The sequence below is a fragment of the Strix uralensis genome, chromosome 15 (assembly GCF_047716275.1).
Source record: "Strix uralensis isolate ZFMK-TIS-50842 chromosome 15, bStrUra1, whole genome shotgun sequence".
Taxonomy (NCBI): Eukaryota; Metazoa; Chordata; class Aves; order Strigiformes; family Strigidae; genus Strix; species Strix uralensis.
The window spans coordinates 22,245,892-22,262,030 of record NC_133986.1 but is presented as its reverse complement, the minus strand read 5'-3'; the positions used below and the strand labels follow the sequence as shown (position 1 = coordinate 22,262,030).

The following is a 16,139-nucleotide window of genomic DNA, read 5'->3' as shown; positions in this document are numbered from 1 at the left end:
CTGGGCAGTGGAATGGGATATTTGCCCTGTGACACAGAGGTACCTCTCGGGCAAAGCAAAATATTTAGAGATTTTTTTGACGAATTTTCATTTTCATTCTGATTTCATGCTGCCTGAACTGTTTTGTCGAATCCTGACTGTTCTCCCCAGCTGTCCATCACCCACTCTCATGTTTTGATGGCTCGTGTCACAGACAGCCTGGTAAAAAGATCTTGGTTATTTTCTCTTTCCTTTTTTTCCCCTTTGAGAAGTCTCATGAACTTTTTGCAGCTGTCCTGACTCTCCTCCCCTGTCCTCCCTGGGCAGCAGTGTGGCAGTTAGAGTTGCCCCCCCGGGAGGAGGTGTGCTCTGCTGGCTGTTAAAGAGTTGGCAGCGCTGTGCTCTGTGCTCATCTCCAAAGCTTCTCTGTTCCCCCTGGGCAGTGGATTTTAGTGTTCTGCCATTCCGAGTAAAGTAACATCTGTACAAATACAAAACCTCTAGCTCATGGATTGGGTTCGTGAAGCCCTGATTCTTTTAATCTCCTTCGGAAGCTCTATTGCCCCACATTTTCTCTCTCCCCTCTTCTCTGTCAGACTGTTTCACAGCTGCCCTTCTTCCCCAGGCTTTGCCTCGTCCCCTGGTCAGACTCGAGCTGTTCAGTTCCTGCAGGCCCAGGGGCTGTTGGGGGATCTGAGCTGCTCAGAGACAGCAGGGCCTGATCTCTAAAGGAAGCAGATTTTGTGGTCTGACTCTGATCTTGCTGAAGCTGCTTTTGTCACCCTTTCAGAAACCAACCGAGGGCTGAATCAGAGCTGGCCATTTGCTGAAGGTACCAAAGAATGGGGGGTTTAGAAGTCAATGCCTAATCCTGTGGACAACCTTAATGCTGTTTGTTTGGTAACTTGTCGGAGGTATTTTATTGTGGGTTTTGTGTAAGGTGCTATAAAGCAATCCCATGCAGCTGGAAGCCAGAGGCAAGACTATTTATTTCAGGGCTTCAAAGATCTCTACTCCCGGGACAGCTGTCTCGCTGCTGCAGTGGTTGGGTTTTATTTTGCTTTGGAAAAACTGAACAAACACTTTCGTTCCATTTCCTTTTCCCTGAGGTGGGAGAATTCCTGGAAGTCTCCAAATCGAGTTAAGGGGTGTCTTCATCTTTTTTGCCTGGGCTGGGCTGAGTGCAGCTCCCAGAAGGCCGGGGTTTGGAAGGCTGGGAGCGCTGACCCGACCAGTCCGAGAGGATCCTGACAGCAGGGCTGGGCTGCAGATGTGGCTGCAGGTACTGCGGGGAGATGCTGGGTGTCTGGGTGGGCTGACCTGGCTGGTTTTGTTGTTTTGAGGGTGCTGTAGTCTCTGCACCAGCTGCTAATAAGGTGTTTTCTGTGGGCAGGGCTGGTGGCCCATCGGTCTGTGTTCTCAGAGATGAGCCCACAGGAGTCCCTCGCTGGGGCTTGGCTGCAGAGAGCTCTGTGGTGTCTTGACAGTGTTTGACATTTCCCAGACAATGCTTAAACCTGCCAGCTGACGCTGTTTAACACTCTCCTCTGTCAGAGCCTTCCAGCGGGGATGCCTATCAACTCTGGCTTTCCCTTCAAAGAACTGTTACCAAAAGCTGCTGTATCTTTGTCACTTGCCAGATGCCACCAATGAATCTCTACTTTTGTTGCTTTGGGCTTTTACATGTTGCCTTTAATTAGGATGTGTGCTCATCTGTCCAGGGGCTGGTGAGCAGCTCTCTGGTGACCAAATCCCAGAGAAAAGAAGGGGGTTTACTGTATTACCTCTTGTACTTGAAGGAACAATCCTTTAGCCCAGGTGTCTTTGGACGTGTCTTTTGGGAGGGGGATACCAGGCCTCCAAATCCAGCAGTTCGTCAGTTTATTCTTTGTCCTGTTTGTGTTTTGCTTCTGGCCCTTAATCTGCAGCGGCAGATTGGGGCTGTGTGATGCACAGAGGTTCAGGGCAGGGTCACCTGTTCCTCCAGGACAGGATCTGCTGATTCAGCTCAGTATTTTAAGCAAGATGGAGCCGAATGAATCCTCCTTGTAGCAAGAGCTGGTAGCCAGGATGGATGAGGAGTTCATTCACAGTTACTGAAACACTGAAGGAAATTCAATTTGTACATTTAAAACTGCTTTCTTAACCAGTGTTTAGCATCTTGGGGTCTCAAGGGTTAAAATACCCCTGGCACCTTGGATCAATCTATGGGGATATAAAAGTGCTCTGGATTAAACAGGCAAATGAGTTAAACAGCACTTAGCTGATTCCCTGGCTGTGAATAATCCAGCCAACCCTGTGCTGAAGACATCTGGGGCTCGTCTGCTGTTCGTAGTGGAGGTTTCGGACCCTTTCTCAAAGATGTCACCGGTCTGTAAGTTACGGCTTTACTGACCAGAAGGTAGGAGGCACTTTGGGAGTGGCCCCTTGTGATGGAGACTGGAGACCTCTGCTCTTCTGTCCTGGACGTCAGGCAGTGGCTTTCACACTGGTCCCATCTCTCAGCTCAGCTCTGCTTTCTGTCCTGAGGATACAGCTTTGATTTGCCAGGGCTGAGTGAATTGGGACATCCCCTACTGCAGATCTGCACGAGACATACCCCTCTAGCAAGGTACAGGACAGCCTTACAAATACAGAAAGCTGAACCTCCCACTAATTACTCAACGGGAATGCAGCAGGCAGAGCTTTTTGTCTAGATTGCATCCGTGCTGCTGTTAGCTTCAGGAACCCAGTGCTTCCAGCCCTGCATCTTCCTCCCCGTTCTCCCCCATGCCCTGGGCAGATCTCTGTTTCAGGGTTGGCCCTGCTGTTCCATGAGCTGTGCCCTCTAGGTGTGGTTATCCAGTGTTAGGACAGACTTTGGGTGCTGCGCTGTGTTGTTGCAGTGGTTGTGTCAGTCAGATGTGGACAAGTCCCAAGTGCAGATGTGTGGTGACAAGTGCCCGTTATTTGGCCCTGACTGCAGGAAGAACTGAACCCCTTCAGCCTTCTCAGTCTGGGTGGCAATGAGTGATGGAAAGCAGTTGCATACTTTCAAGGGATCAGTGAAAGGAGGATGCTTTGCTCTGCTCCCTCAACTAAAATGCTCTGCTGGCAAGCAGCAGCTCTGGGTTTGCCTTGATTTTTGCAGCGACTGCTTGTGTTTAATCTGCTGCGCTGTTATAAGCAGTCTCCCTGCGAGCGAGAAACTTGTGAGTGGCTGAGCTGAGATTTCCAGGTTCCTGATCAGAGGAAAGGCTGTCCCAGCCACATTGGAGTTGGGTTCCTGGTTGCATCCCGATAGAAAAGATTATTCATCCAGTGGGAAAAAAAAACCCAAACCAGAACTGCTGTTTTATCGAGTGTTTGACATACCTTAGCTGAGCAGATCTTGGCACTCAGTACGAGTTACAGCTCTGCTTTTCTGAGCCCATGAGCTGGGCTCACTTACAGCTGGCCTGACTCTCAGGAATGCTGCCTGCTTTCTGACTTTTCCTGCCCCGTGGGCCTTGGGGGCTTCAGGAACCCTTTTCCTCCTTTCCTTTTCATTATTTACCACATGCTCCATCAGGTTGTAATAGCACAGTTAAGCTTTGGCATGAGGAAATTATGTTCCTCTTGCCACTGGCCTGGCTGGAGCCTCAGTGCCAGTGGCGCATGGCCAGGTAGTCTGGGTCTGCATCTGTGCCCGCATGTCGGGGGTCATTCTGACCCAGCTCATTGAGGCTGAGTCATGAGAGGGTCAGAACTACCAGAACAACAGTGGGTTCGTGGTTTTTAAGAGGGGTGTTGTTACACATCATCTGCTGTAAACAAGTGTGCGGAAGAGACCCAGGTGTGAAGCACGAGGCTTTGCTGGAAAAGCAGCTTGTGTGGTTGTGTGTATGGAACTGTGCTTTGTGCCCCTTGAGAAGGTGAAGCACTGAGTCATTTCTGACTCGTCTTTGGCCTGTAATTTTGGGAAGTGAGGCTTTGGGTCTAGAGGGGTGTTCTGCAGGGCTCTTGGATATCTGTCTCGGTCTGTTTCCCTAACGGACTGGTTTACATTATCTTACAGCCAACGAAGATTGATTATGGTAGAAACCAGGCAATTTCCTTTTGACTTTCATAATATATTCTTATGATAATCTAATAGTTCTGAAAAGATGGTTGATGTCTATCACTGGATGGGTTACAGACCAAAACTGTTCATTTGGGTGCTTGGAACACTTGTATGTAGCTCCCACTCTGGCAGAAGGCAGGTGGGGAAGGGGCAAACAGGCACTTTCCCACGCAGCTCTGCAGTTAGCACTGACTTCTGCTGGCTATGAGCTTGCACGTCGTCTTTGGCAACATGGTCTTCCTGGGAAGACTAAGCCAGGTGGGGAGTTGTTTCCTTGGTTTCTGTGTTCAGCACCTGCAGCACAACAGGGTGGCTGCAGGTTGAAGATCCTGAGTTACAGAAACTTAATCAAAGCTGGTTTGCGAGCGTGGTGCTAGGAAGGCAGTTTCCTTCTAAAGTCTTTTTCTGCAAGTCAAACGTTTGGGATTTTCTCCGGCAGAGGGAGCTTGGTTTGATTGATGAACAAACACATGTACACGCTTGCATTTCCTGCCCTATTTGTAGTTCACAAGAGTGCCCGGTGCGCATCAAAATAAACATCAGTGCTGGCAGCTGGTTTGCTCCTGCCTGTTTCAATCGGAGCGTAACTCCCTGCACCACCGTTTCCTGACTGATGCGCTGACATTTCCAAAGGTGCGTATCTAGGGAGATGCCTCTGGGCATTTGAAACAAGCTGGCAGCTCCCAGGAGAGCGCCGCTGCTGTGTTTGGATACAGGCGTGCAGCTGTTTTCCCTGAAATCCTCCTCGCCCTGTTTCTGGTTGGGCTTGGGGGGCTCCCCCAGCTGGGCGGGTTGCAGCTGCCGTAGCCACGGTGATGGGAAGGAGAGCGGGGATCTCCCCTGCCCGCCCTGCCTTCGGCTGCTCCGGAGAGCTTGGTAACTGATTATGACTTCATAAATGATCATGACTGTTCCGTGCCCCGGCGACGGTAACCGGGCACAGGGAGCTCGGCTATACCTGTGGTCACAGCCCGGGCTGTCTCCAGTGCGCGAGGAGCTGCGATGGCTGCCACACGCGCGGCGGGGCTGAAGGGCCGAGGCAGGAGCACCAGCTCCATGCAGGGCCGGAAGGCAAAGCTCAGCCAGCACGCCCAGGAGCTGCGCACCATCATCGCCTCGCAAGGTGCTGCCCCTTGGGTTTGGCGGGGACGGCCCAGGGCGGGCGGGGGGCTCTCGGTGCCCCCCTCGTCCTGCATGGTACCAACAGCACCTTCGTGTCCTCCAGAGCAAGAGAAGAAGGCTACCCTGCAGTTCTGCGAGGAAGAGCTCCACCGTAAGAGAGAGCTTCTCGCACACCTGCGTGAGGCGGTGAGGGACGTCCGTGCCCCGAGCGGCGTCCAGAAGGTACCAGCATGTCCCGCCTGCTGTGCCCCTGCCTGTGCTGGCCCTGCAGAGCCAGCTCCCCCACCGCTCCTCTCCAGGAGCAGGCAGCACCGGGCAGCCAGAGAATGTGACCGTCCCCAGGTGGGGAGCTCCCTGAACAGATCCTTGGCCCCAGCACAGCTCCTGGCCGTCCCAGCCTGCATGTCCCCAGGGCTGCCCGGCTTCCTGCAGGCTCCAGCTGCGTCCCTGGGAGAGAGAAGCTGTCTCTGCCCTTCCCTGCCTGTCCCCAGGTTATGACCTGGCTGTAAGGCCGTGGGGACAAGGGGCGCTGGCCCCACGGAGCTGCCTTTCCCCGGGGCCCTCTTGCAGGGACAGGGCGGTGCCACCGCTCTCTGCCAGCAGCCACATCTGGGGCACCAATTGATGGATTTTATTGGTGCCCAGCCCCAGGTCTGCACTATGCAGAGCCCCTAAGCCCGACCCAGCGCTGCCCTCAGCACGTGCCCACCTCCGCCTTAGCCCAACCAGCCCCCTAGAGCAAAGCTCTCCCAGAACCCGTCCTGCCAAGGGAGCGACGATATCCCGGAGCAACGTCCCGACATCTGTGGCTCTACCTCCGGGGCAGTTTTCCAGACAGGACCCTTCTGCGAGAAGGTGCCCAGCGAGCCCTGCCTCCAGCCTGGCCAATGCTCCCATGTCCATCCAGGTGGCCCAGGAGAAGCTCCAGGCCGAAATCTATGCCCGGGTTAACACCTGCAACATGCTGCTGTACCAAGTAAGGCAGCGGAGCCGAGCCCGGGACGAGCTGCAGAGGCGGCTGCGGTGGCTGCAGGCTGTCGAGAAGCAGGACAAGCAGCACCAGGAGCAGCTGCAGGTACCCAGGGCCCCTTCCTGGGGTGGCAGCACCCGTGGGGGGCCTTCATCCAAGCCCTGCACGCCCCGGGTGGGTTCCAGGCTCGGCACGCGGGGTCACCCCGTGTCCCCCCTCCCGTCTCTGCCCCAGGTGGTTCGCCAGCTGGAGAACAGCATCGAGAAGATGCTCATGAAAGTCCACGCTGGACAGAAGGTGACCGCCCTGTACCTGGAGGTGCGGGATGCCCTGAGAAAGGTGAGCTCCTCCTCACTGTGCCATCCTCCCACCTGCTCCCCCTGCCAAGGCAACAAGGTGTCCAAGGGGCTGCTCTGGTGGGATGCCCTGCTGCATCAGCCAGGTCCTCCTGCTCCCCTCCACCCCCTGTCACAGTGCAGGGGACCCCTGGGGCTCAGTGGGGTGAGGTGCTGTGACTCCCTGTGTCCCAGGAGCTGGCCCACCTGCCTCCGCACCTGGACCTCCTGTGTGGGACAGCCGAGCTGTACGATGGGGAGCTGGAAGACGTGGAGCTCATGGCTGCGGATGCCCTCAGAGCTGCTGCTGCAACCAAGGTGAGATGGTCCAGGGAACCTTGGGGCCCTTTCCCATACTCCAGAGCCCACAGACGGCACCATGTGCCCTGGCTGGGGAGTCTTCCTGCAACAGAGACTCAGCTGGGCTTGCCCACAGCACGCACATGCCTCCAGAGCTCCTCCTGGGTCTCACTCTTGGGCCAGACTGCCCTGGGGCTGGGGACAGCCTGCCTGAAGCACCAGCCACGGTGAAGGCAACGTGCACATCACGCTCCCATCCTCCAGCCCTCCTGGCCCACTCTCCTTCCCAGCCTGGTTAGGTGGTGTGGGGGGGTTGTCCTTTTTGACACTGGTCACCCCAGAAGCTCAGCTGGCTCCCAAAGGTCCATTCCGGCTTTGGCAGTCACTTCTCCCTTCTCTGATACGCTGCAGGAGGACCTGAAGAAGGTGCAAACCCAGCTGCGGGCGGACAGAGAGTTCAGGTACCGCTCCCAGGCTGCGCAGGAGGGGCACGTGGAGGAAGGCAGGGAAAGGCATCTGAGAGAGGTGAGCTGCGGGGACCCGGCACAGGCAGGGTTGTGGGCAGGTGACAGGCACCAGTGCCGAGCTCCCCGTGGGTGGGGGGCCTGCTGGGCCAGCTCCCCCAGGGTGCCAGCAGCTCGGGGGTGACACTGAACGTTCTTGCAGCAAGCCGGGCACAACCTCGCCACGGACTTCTTGAACCTGCACCTGCAGGACCCTCTTGCAGGTGAGTGCCTGGCGGGGTGCACGGGGGTGGGACGTGGGCACAGCTGCAGGCAGCATTCCCTGACGCTTCCCTCCCACCCCAGGCACCCAACTGGAGGCCACCAAGTCCCAGATAGAGCACGAGGCCTGGGTCGCCACAAAGATGGAGAAGGCCAAGGCTGCGGTGCCATGCTCCCACCTCTGGGTAACGTAAAAACCCATCTCCGTTAAAACGCAGGGCTGCGCCAGCCCTGGGGAGCCGAGACCTTTGTGTCCTTGCGGGGTTCTCTGCTCTCCTCCGCCCCTGCAGCCCCCCAGACCCCCTCTTGTGCAGGCAGGGATGGAGCTGCTTTTCTCCATGCCATGAACCTGCAGCAGTCTGTGGTGCAGAAACCTCCCCGAGGCCACGGCCCGGCTCCTGTACCCTCCAGGAGTGCCACGGGCTGAGTCCTTGTGCTCTCCCCTGGCCAGGGCATGGCTGGCAGGTTCCTGGCACAGCAGAAGTCCTCGGCGGAGCTGGAGCAGTATCTCCAGCAGTGCAAGGAGAAGGAGCAGGCACTGAAGGACACGCTGAGGAAGCTGGAGCTGGAGCACGCTGAGCTGAAGTTTCGCCAGCCCCCCAACACCCACAGGTGCTGCTGGCCTTGGGACAGTCGTGCCAACTGGGCTACCACCCTTGGAGGAGGGACATGGGCATCCTGGGTGTCCCAACAGGGCGCCCCTTCCTCCGTCCCACTGCAGCCACCCACCCCTCCTGCTCTGGGAGGATTTCTGAGCAGAGTGCTCCCCCAGCGCTGGTCCTGGCAGAGCACCCAAAGCTCCCACTGTGGGTGGCAGCAGGAGGACCCTTGCTCCTTGCCTGGCATGGGGAGTGGGACCAGCAGCGTGGGGTTGGGTTGCAGGCAACATCTCTGCTCTGCAGGCGGTGCGGGGGGCGAGACGAGCAGTTTTGGCAACAGATGTGGGGTGTCTCTGCACCCCTATGCAGTTGTATGGATGTGAATGTGTTTGGCTGCAGGAAGCTGGAGGAGGAGCTGAGGAGGAAGTTGCAGCAGGAGGAGGCTCGGCGGGAGCAGATGCGAGCCCAGATGCTGAGGGACGAGGATCTGCTGTTCCAGATTGAAAATGCCACCAACAACCTTGTTGTCCTTCTGCGTGGCATCACCGTGCCCGGCCAGGTACCCGTGCGGTGCGGGGGTGACCACGGCTCCAGCCGGTGCTTGGGGGTGCAGCGCGGTGACGCTTGGTGCGGCCACTGTCACCCCAAGAGGCTCTTCTTCTCACCAAGGGGGTTGTTCTCTCTCTGATTCCAGGACTCTTCTGCCAAGGCCCAGGGGGTGCACGAGAAGCTCCAGCACTGTAGGCAGAGGCTGCAGTACCTGGTGCAGCGTGTGGACAGCCTGCCCCGCAACAGCCACAGCCTCGATGAGGACGACAAGGTGCGTGTGTGGGGGCTCCATCCCTGCAGTGGTCTTTGGGGACCCGCACAGGGCTCTCCCAGGTGGCCATCCCAGCTGTCCTCCCAGCTGGGAGGATGGAGGTGGCCCCAGGGAAGAGCTGTGGAGCAGCTCAGCCCCAAGTGGCACTGGGTGCTGTGGGGTGTCCCCCACAGGGGGACATGGAGGTGGAGCACCCCTGGGCTTGGAACACCCCCCTCCCCTTCAGCACTTAACCCAGAGTGTCTTTCACAGGCTTTTGTGAAGGTCAGAAACCTCCTGGAGAAGACGATGGCGGAGGATCCCCAGAACCTGAAGATTTCCTTGGAGGAGACAGAGAGTAAGAGAGCACAGCGGGGACACTTCCCCCAGCGACTGTCCCAGCCCCTGTCCATGGGGAGTTCTGAGCGCCCCACTGTCCCAGCAGACCCCGATCCAGGAGTTGCCTCCAGACCTTGTCTCCAAGGCTTTGAGCACGGGGGGTGGCTTTAGGTGGGGATGTGGGAGAACGATGGCAACCGGTGGGGTGGTAAGCGCTGAGCCCCAGCAGAAACAAGGAGAGATGCTGCGGGGCAAGGAGGGGGCCCTCGTCTTCAAAGTCCCCTTCGCTGGCTGTGAAGAAGAACTAGTGCTTGGCTCTGCCTGGGGCCTCCTCTGATTAGATGCTCTTGGAGCAGACAAGGAGCTTTTGGCAGCTCACCGCCCTTTTATACCAAAGCGGAGGTGAACCCACTGCCCCGCAGCTCCAGACCTTCATGGGAAGCCCCAGCAGTGTTGGGGATGGACCCCAGCAGTGGCATCCCCAGGTCCTGCAGGTCACCCTGGGATGCTGGGCTGGAAGAGCCCGTCAGCAGTGCCTGTGCCCGAGGGCCTGGCACGGGGCTCTCTGGGATGCCACCAGCCCTCCAAAACGGGCCAGATCTCCCCGGGGACACGGGCACAGTGGAGGTGGCCCCGCAGACCCTCCCCAGCCTGCTCCTCTCTGCTCTCTCCTCCAGACCCCCCTGCTTTTGATGATCAAGACCACGACCTTGTCCTCACCCGGGAAGACATCAAGAAGCAGGGGCTGCGCCTGATAGAAACCAGCAAGAAACATGGCAAGAAGTAGCGGTTGCTCTACGCACAGGAGCTCTGGATGCCTCCGACCACTCCTTCTGCTTTGGATGCCCCCGACCACCCATTGTACCCTTTTTCTTAATACAGCAAGTGTTCTTAGGCTTAATACAGCAGGTCTTTGTCATTTCTCCCAAGCCTACAGTAGACCTGGACCGGGAGCTCCTCGGTCACTTCTGTCAGCCAGAACGCAGCAGGGTCAACCCCTGAGGGGTGCTGAGCTGGGTTTGGAGGCAGCCCTATCCCCCTGCCCCTCGCCCGCCCAGCTGCTCTCCCCGCAGAGGTGGGGATGGGCTGGGCCGGGCTCAGCTTTCCCAGACAGAGCAGAGCTGGGGGCAGGCTGGCTTTCTCCCCCTTGGTCCTTCCTGGGACCTCTGCCCCCCCAGACAGCTCTAGGAGCCCCGTGGGCTGGTGTCTGCCCAAGGCAGCTCTGGGGAAACGTGGGGCAGGGGCTGAGGCCTGGACAGGTACTGGATCTCGGGGGGGGGGGGGGTGCGTCTTCGTGTGCGTGCGTGGGAGTGGAAGGGCAGAGCCTGCCTTGGAAAGGGAGAGCCGAAGCGGAGGTGAAGCCCCTCGCCTGGGCTGTCTGACCTGGCGTGGACCCTTCGTGCCTCTTCCCTCCCCTGCTCCCTGTACACACATTGTGCGACTCGCCCCCCTGAAATCCGAGCGAGCGTCGGGGACAACCTCTGGGCTGCAGGGAGGTGCCTGGAGGGAAGGGCTGACCCAAGGTGCCCCAGGCCAGCAGAGGATGCTGCAGCAAGCCTTTGGCTCCAGGATGGGATCCCCAGCCCTGTCGATGGCTCACAGACACCCAACCGTGGAGGCCGCAGCATCTCCTCTGCAAAGGCAGAGAACCAGGGACGCTGCTAGGTCCCAAGTGCAGCCAACGCTGAGGGATGCTGCCGGGGACCTGTGGTCCCAGCTGGAGGCCCCCGAGAGTGGCACCTCCTCCAGCTCCCCAGGGGCCATCAGTATCAGAGTGAGCTTTCCCTGCCCTTCCGACTTGGTCCCTGTGCTTCGTGCTGACACCACCACGGGGGCAAGGAACAGCTCTTTCTGCCAAGCCTCTCGGCAGACTGGCAGGTCACCCCAAATGTTCGTGGTGAGTTTTGTGTGACTGCAGGTGCGGGGATGACAGTGCCCAAATACAGAACAACTTGTGTGTTTTAAAGGAAGCTCCAGAGAAAGCGTCACGTGCCAGTGAACGCATCTAACGGAGCTTCCCCGATTCGACAGTCGTCTAGGCGGGCTCTTCTGCAATTAAAGAGCACCCTAGAATTACACCCACCCACCCACCTCCCAGCCCTGTCCCCTTCTCGCGTGCCCACCACAGCCAGGCTGTGGCTCAGGGAATCCTCTGCTGCCAGGAGCTGCCCAGCCATGGCAGTAGAAACCTGAACATACTCTGCAAACCAGGGGGCAAAGCAGACAGCGGGGGTGGGTGGTGCCGGGCCACTCTGACACTGCCCACGCTCAGCACACCCAGGGTTTGAAGAACCTCAGCCAGGCTGTGCTCAAAGAGGTGCCGTTAAGAAACAAAACACCTGCCCAGCACCCCCCTTCCTGCTGACCTGCCATCTCTGCTGGTGGTGTGCAGGCAGCGCGGGCAGCGCGGGCAGCGCCGCTTCAGCACCCTGGAGAGCGCCCGGCGGCAGCGGCGCGGGGACCGTGCGCGGACGCGCCCCCGCCCGCGGAGTCCCGGCCCCGCCCGGAGCCGAGACACGGCCACGGCCACGCGCGACCGGCCCCGGGAGACGCGGCCGCCACCCCCCGCCGCAGGCGCAGCGGCACAGTCGCGCAGGGGCGGAGGCACACGGGCACCGGGGCCGGGCAGGCGCAGAGCCCCGCGCACAGACAGCGTGTGCTCACGCACCCGCGCAGGGGCACACTGAGACACGCGCACACGCAGGCACCGGGGCGCGACACCCGTGCGCGCTCCCGTGGGCGCGGGATCACCCGCACCCTGACGCCGACACCCCCACAGACCCCACACGGCCCCGCGCCCCACTCGCGCCGTCGCACACGCACTTTCTCACCCGCCGCAGCCCCCGTCCGCGCTCCCACAGCCCCCCCAAGCGCAGGCACAGTCCCACGCGTACACCCAGCGACCCCCGGACACAGTCACACCCGCGCACGCACACCCGGACCGCGCGTGCTCCCGCCCCCCGACACGCCGACACACACGCCCGCGGGAGGGGCGGCAGGCGCGGGGGGGGCGCGGGGCGGGGCGGGGCAGCTGCCGGCCGCGGGGCGCGGGGCGAGCCGGTGCCGCCCGTCCCGGCGCGCCCCGGCGCCGCGGCCCCGAGGCGGGGGAGCAGCTTCCAGCCCCGGCCGAGCTGGCGGCAGACAGGGACAGCCCGGATCGCGCCGGGGCTCCCCCGGCACCTCCCGCCCCACGGTCAGGCTGCGCTCGCGCCCGCAGCGAGGGGGAGGGGGGCTGGTCCGTGAGCGGGCGCGGGGGGGCGCGGAGCGACACGCGGGGCCGGCGCCGGGCTCCGCGCCGAGGGGGCCCGTCTGAGCGGGGCCCGCGCCCGCCCTCGGGGCCGCTCCGGGCAGCGCTCGGTCGTGGCTGCGCGCTGGGGAGGGAGGTGTCTGCTGAGAGTCTGTGCGTGTTCATGGGAGAGGGAGAAAATGCGCGAAGGATAAAATTGAAAGCGTGCAAAGTAAATTAAAAAAAAATGAGAATAAAGTAGGTGTTTCTGGGCGCCAAATCCATGTGGAAATTGCATTTTGGGCAATAGTGAGATTGAATAAAGGATCAGTTTTCTCGTCCCTTCTCAGTATAACTGGACTATGTATATTTTAGCGGATTTTTAAAAGCTGCGGGGAGTTGTCTCTAGGGAATGCTGATGTCAGACTCACAGCAGACACCCGGCATTACCCTCCCGAACACCATCTGCCAGGCTGTCTGGAGATGGGGGCTGGAGTCTGACATGGGATGGCTGTTAGAACCCTTTAACCAAGGTAAGAGTGTAACTGCTTGAGGAAGCAAGAGTTAATGCCCTGGTTGTGGCCGGGTATAGAGAGGAAGGAACTGGCAGAATTATTTCTGGTGCAGGAGCACAGGACAGAGGTGCAAGGGTCTCTGTGACCGTGTATTTCTGGGATGTACCCACGGTGAAGCGATGCTCCCAGACCCCGGGTTTCTGTTCTTTATAATCCATGACCAGCCACATCGGTAACAATAGCAGCCAGGTGTTGTTTTTAGGGTGTACTGAGCTTTTTGGATTGCTGGTAGATTTTGCATAAAGTGTGTCAGTGTAGGTTTGAAGGGTTTTGCTTCAGAGGTGAGAGCCTGCAGCCTCTGCTCTGAGTTGGCAGTGCTGTGGTTTTCCATGTCCGTTGGTAGAACCTGAGGTTGAGAAGAGACCTGCTGCGGTGTGAAGCTGCAGGAGGGCACACAGTGACGGGCGTTCCAGAGATACAGTTTCAGTTGGTGGCACTGGATTTACTTGTAAAGGTAAAACCTGATGTCTTTCCCCATTAATGTTTTTTTTTTTGTTTGCTTGATTTGTTTGTTTGTGTGTTCTGGTGTACTTAACCTATTTTAAAAACAACAAATTAATTGTTTAAATAGCAATAGGTAGCTGAACTCTAAAGAACAGGCAAACCTCCATCTGCTGGAGAGGACTTTTGCCTGTTAACTGAACTGTTTTGTGTACCAGTCTGTTACCAGAGCTGGAAGAATCACACTGTTTCATGGATAGTCTGAATAGATTTTCTTGTAAACTGGTTACAGGTGGTTATTTTCTCGGGTAAGATAGTACTGCTTCTAGTCAGGAGATGTGAGAGATGTTTATCTGATTCGTGCCCATGTGAGTGATAAAATGTAATTCCCTTATGTATGGAGTTCCTAAATGCTTTTGTATTTTTTTAGGCAATAAGATGTTATGTCCATAGCTCCTGTTGTTAAGATCAGTTGCTGTTAGAGGGCAGTTAAAATAGCCGTCTTCATCGGACCAGACAGTGTCATGTCTGGACTCATTGATACTATGTCTGCAATCGCACCTGTGCTCGGACATCAGCCGTGCTGAGTCATCTTCATAAATGGGAAAACCCGAGAAACCCCCCCGAAAATTGACTTCGCAGACCCCTCAGGGAACACACCCATGCTCATGAATATGTATAAGGACTTCATTGTAAAAGGAATCGGTTTTGGGGTGTGTGTGTGTGTGTCCTGGTAGAGCAGAGACTCCCGGCACACCCAGCACTGTTTGCTTGTCTTTATTCGAACAATAAATTTGGAGTTAAGTTTTTAAAATCTGAATGAGTCTGAGCTCATTTATAACATCCTGATCAGCGTATGAAGTCAGGTAACGCTGGGTCAGATCAAAAATGCCAACAGTGAAGAGCGTGTTCTTGAGCAGCATCTTTCGTACTGACCTTGTGCTTCTGCCACAGCACACTAAGCGCAATTCCCTCCCCGTTGGGCTGTTTCTCTTTCCTTTTTCTGTTCAGAGTAGTGGGTAGGTGTAGTGTGATAATTAGCTAGCAAGTGGATAGGAGTCCCTTCTGGATTCTCCCAAGTTCAACCTCCCTCCCAACTTATGCTTAGAGAAGAAGAAAAGGTTTATAAATTCAGCACGTTTGCTTTTTTAATTGTTTTTCTCTGATCTATTAAATACGACCTATTCAAAGAACCCTCTCTTTTTAGCACTAGCATCCCTTAACAGCGGGCGATGGGGGAAATGCAGTTTGGGGCTGGGCTGGGTTGGTGTGGGGCATTTTGGCAGCGGCCGAGGGGCTACAGGGACGGCTCCTGTGAGAAGCTGCTGGGAGCTTCCCCAGCCCCAAGTCGGCCCCGCTGCTGGCCAAGGCTGAGCCCGTCAGCGCTGGTGGTCGTGCCTCTGGGAGAAGGTATTTAAGAAGCGTCGGGGGGAAAAACCCCAGGAAACTGCTGGAAAACCTGCAGCAGGGAGAGGAGTGCACAGTTTGCGCGTGCCCCCGTGGGAGGGGCGTTGTGCGAGCGCGTGCATCGCTGGGGTGTGCTGTGAGCTCGCGGGTGGGCGCAGGGGCGGGTGCACGCAGGGTGCGTGTGGGGCGTGCGGGTGGGTGCGTTCCGTGTGCTGCAGCGTGTGTGTGTGTGTGTGTGCACACTCGGGCTGTGTGTGAACACCGCGTGTTGCACTCTGTGTTCCACGTGTGTCTCGCAGTGCGGGTGTGCGCACGCTGCGGGTGTGCATCGCACCTTCTCTTTGTACCCACGTGTGTCTCCAGGCAGTGTGTGTGTGTGCATGTGCCCCAAAGCTCTCTGCATGTCGCATCGACTTTTCCTGTCCTCTTTCTGGCCCCGATGTGCAGGTCTGCTCCGTGCTGTGGGGGCTCTGAGCACCCTCCTCTCAGTAATCAGAGACCCCCATCCAGAAAATTGTCTTATCTCTGGAACTCGGGGAAGCATCTCAGACAGTGACTTCTGAGGAAAAAAAAAATTTAAAAGGATTGTTAGTCAAGAGTCCCCAGCTGGAGTCACCACTTTTACTAGAAGAGGGAAAAGTTCAGGCAGCGGTTTGCCAGCGGTGAAGTAACGGCAGCGTGGGGCGGGAGGGCGGGACGGGCTCCACCGGGAAGTTGTGAGATCGCAGGAATAAAACAATAAAGTGAAGAACAAGGCAATAAAACATGAGGATTTTGGCGCAGATGCGGGAGGAAGAGGAGCTCCGTGGCTGCCAGCCGGCCGGTTCTGCCGGCCCGGCAGAGAGAGCAGCCGGTCAGGGCGAGCAGGCAGCGTGCCCGTGGGCCCGATCCCGGGCTGGTGGCAGGGCTGGGCCAAGCCTGCCCATACCCCCTGCCCGTACCCCCTGCCCGTGCCCCCTGCCTGCACCCCCTGCCCGTGCCACCCCCCCCCCCCCCCCAGTTTGCATCCTGCGAGCCGTGGCAACCGCGGAACGCTTCGGGGCTCCCTGGGCAACAGCCCCGTGGCCAGGCAGTCCGGCAGCGGACGAGTGATGGCCGGCAGCAGCGGTTTGGCTCTCCTGGCGTTTCTCGCCCCCGACCCCCCCCACGCCCCTCTGGCCCCTTCCCCTTCCCGCCGCACCGGGCCCCACCGCCTCGTCCCTGCCCCGCGGCTCTCGCCCTATTGGCGGTGGCGCCGCTGG

General features: G+C 58.2%; 1 protein-coding gene across 1 annotated transcript; it reads left to right on the top strand.

Moving 5' to 3' along the window:
• The first annotated feature begins 4,652 nt into the window (after window positions 1–4,652).
• On the top strand, window positions 4,653–10,139 carry LOC141950104 (coiled-coil domain-containing protein 183-like). The gene is made up of 13 exons (XM_074884504.1): window positions 4,653–5,183; window positions 5,286–5,404; window positions 6,090–6,257; window positions 6,387–6,491; window positions 6,683–6,805; window positions 7,199–7,312; window positions 7,454–7,514; window positions 7,597–7,697; window positions 7,964–8,124; window positions 8,511–8,670; window positions 8,806–8,931; window positions 9,184–9,268; window positions 9,927–10,139. Exons 1-13 carry the CDS (start codon window positions 5,063–5,065, stop codon window positions 10,034–10,036), a joined length of 1,554 nt encoding a protein of 517 aa, XP_074740605.1. The 5' UTR covers window positions 4,653–5,062; the 3' UTR covers window positions 10,037–10,139.
• The last annotated feature ends 6,000 nt before the right edge of the window (window positions 10,140–16,139 follow it).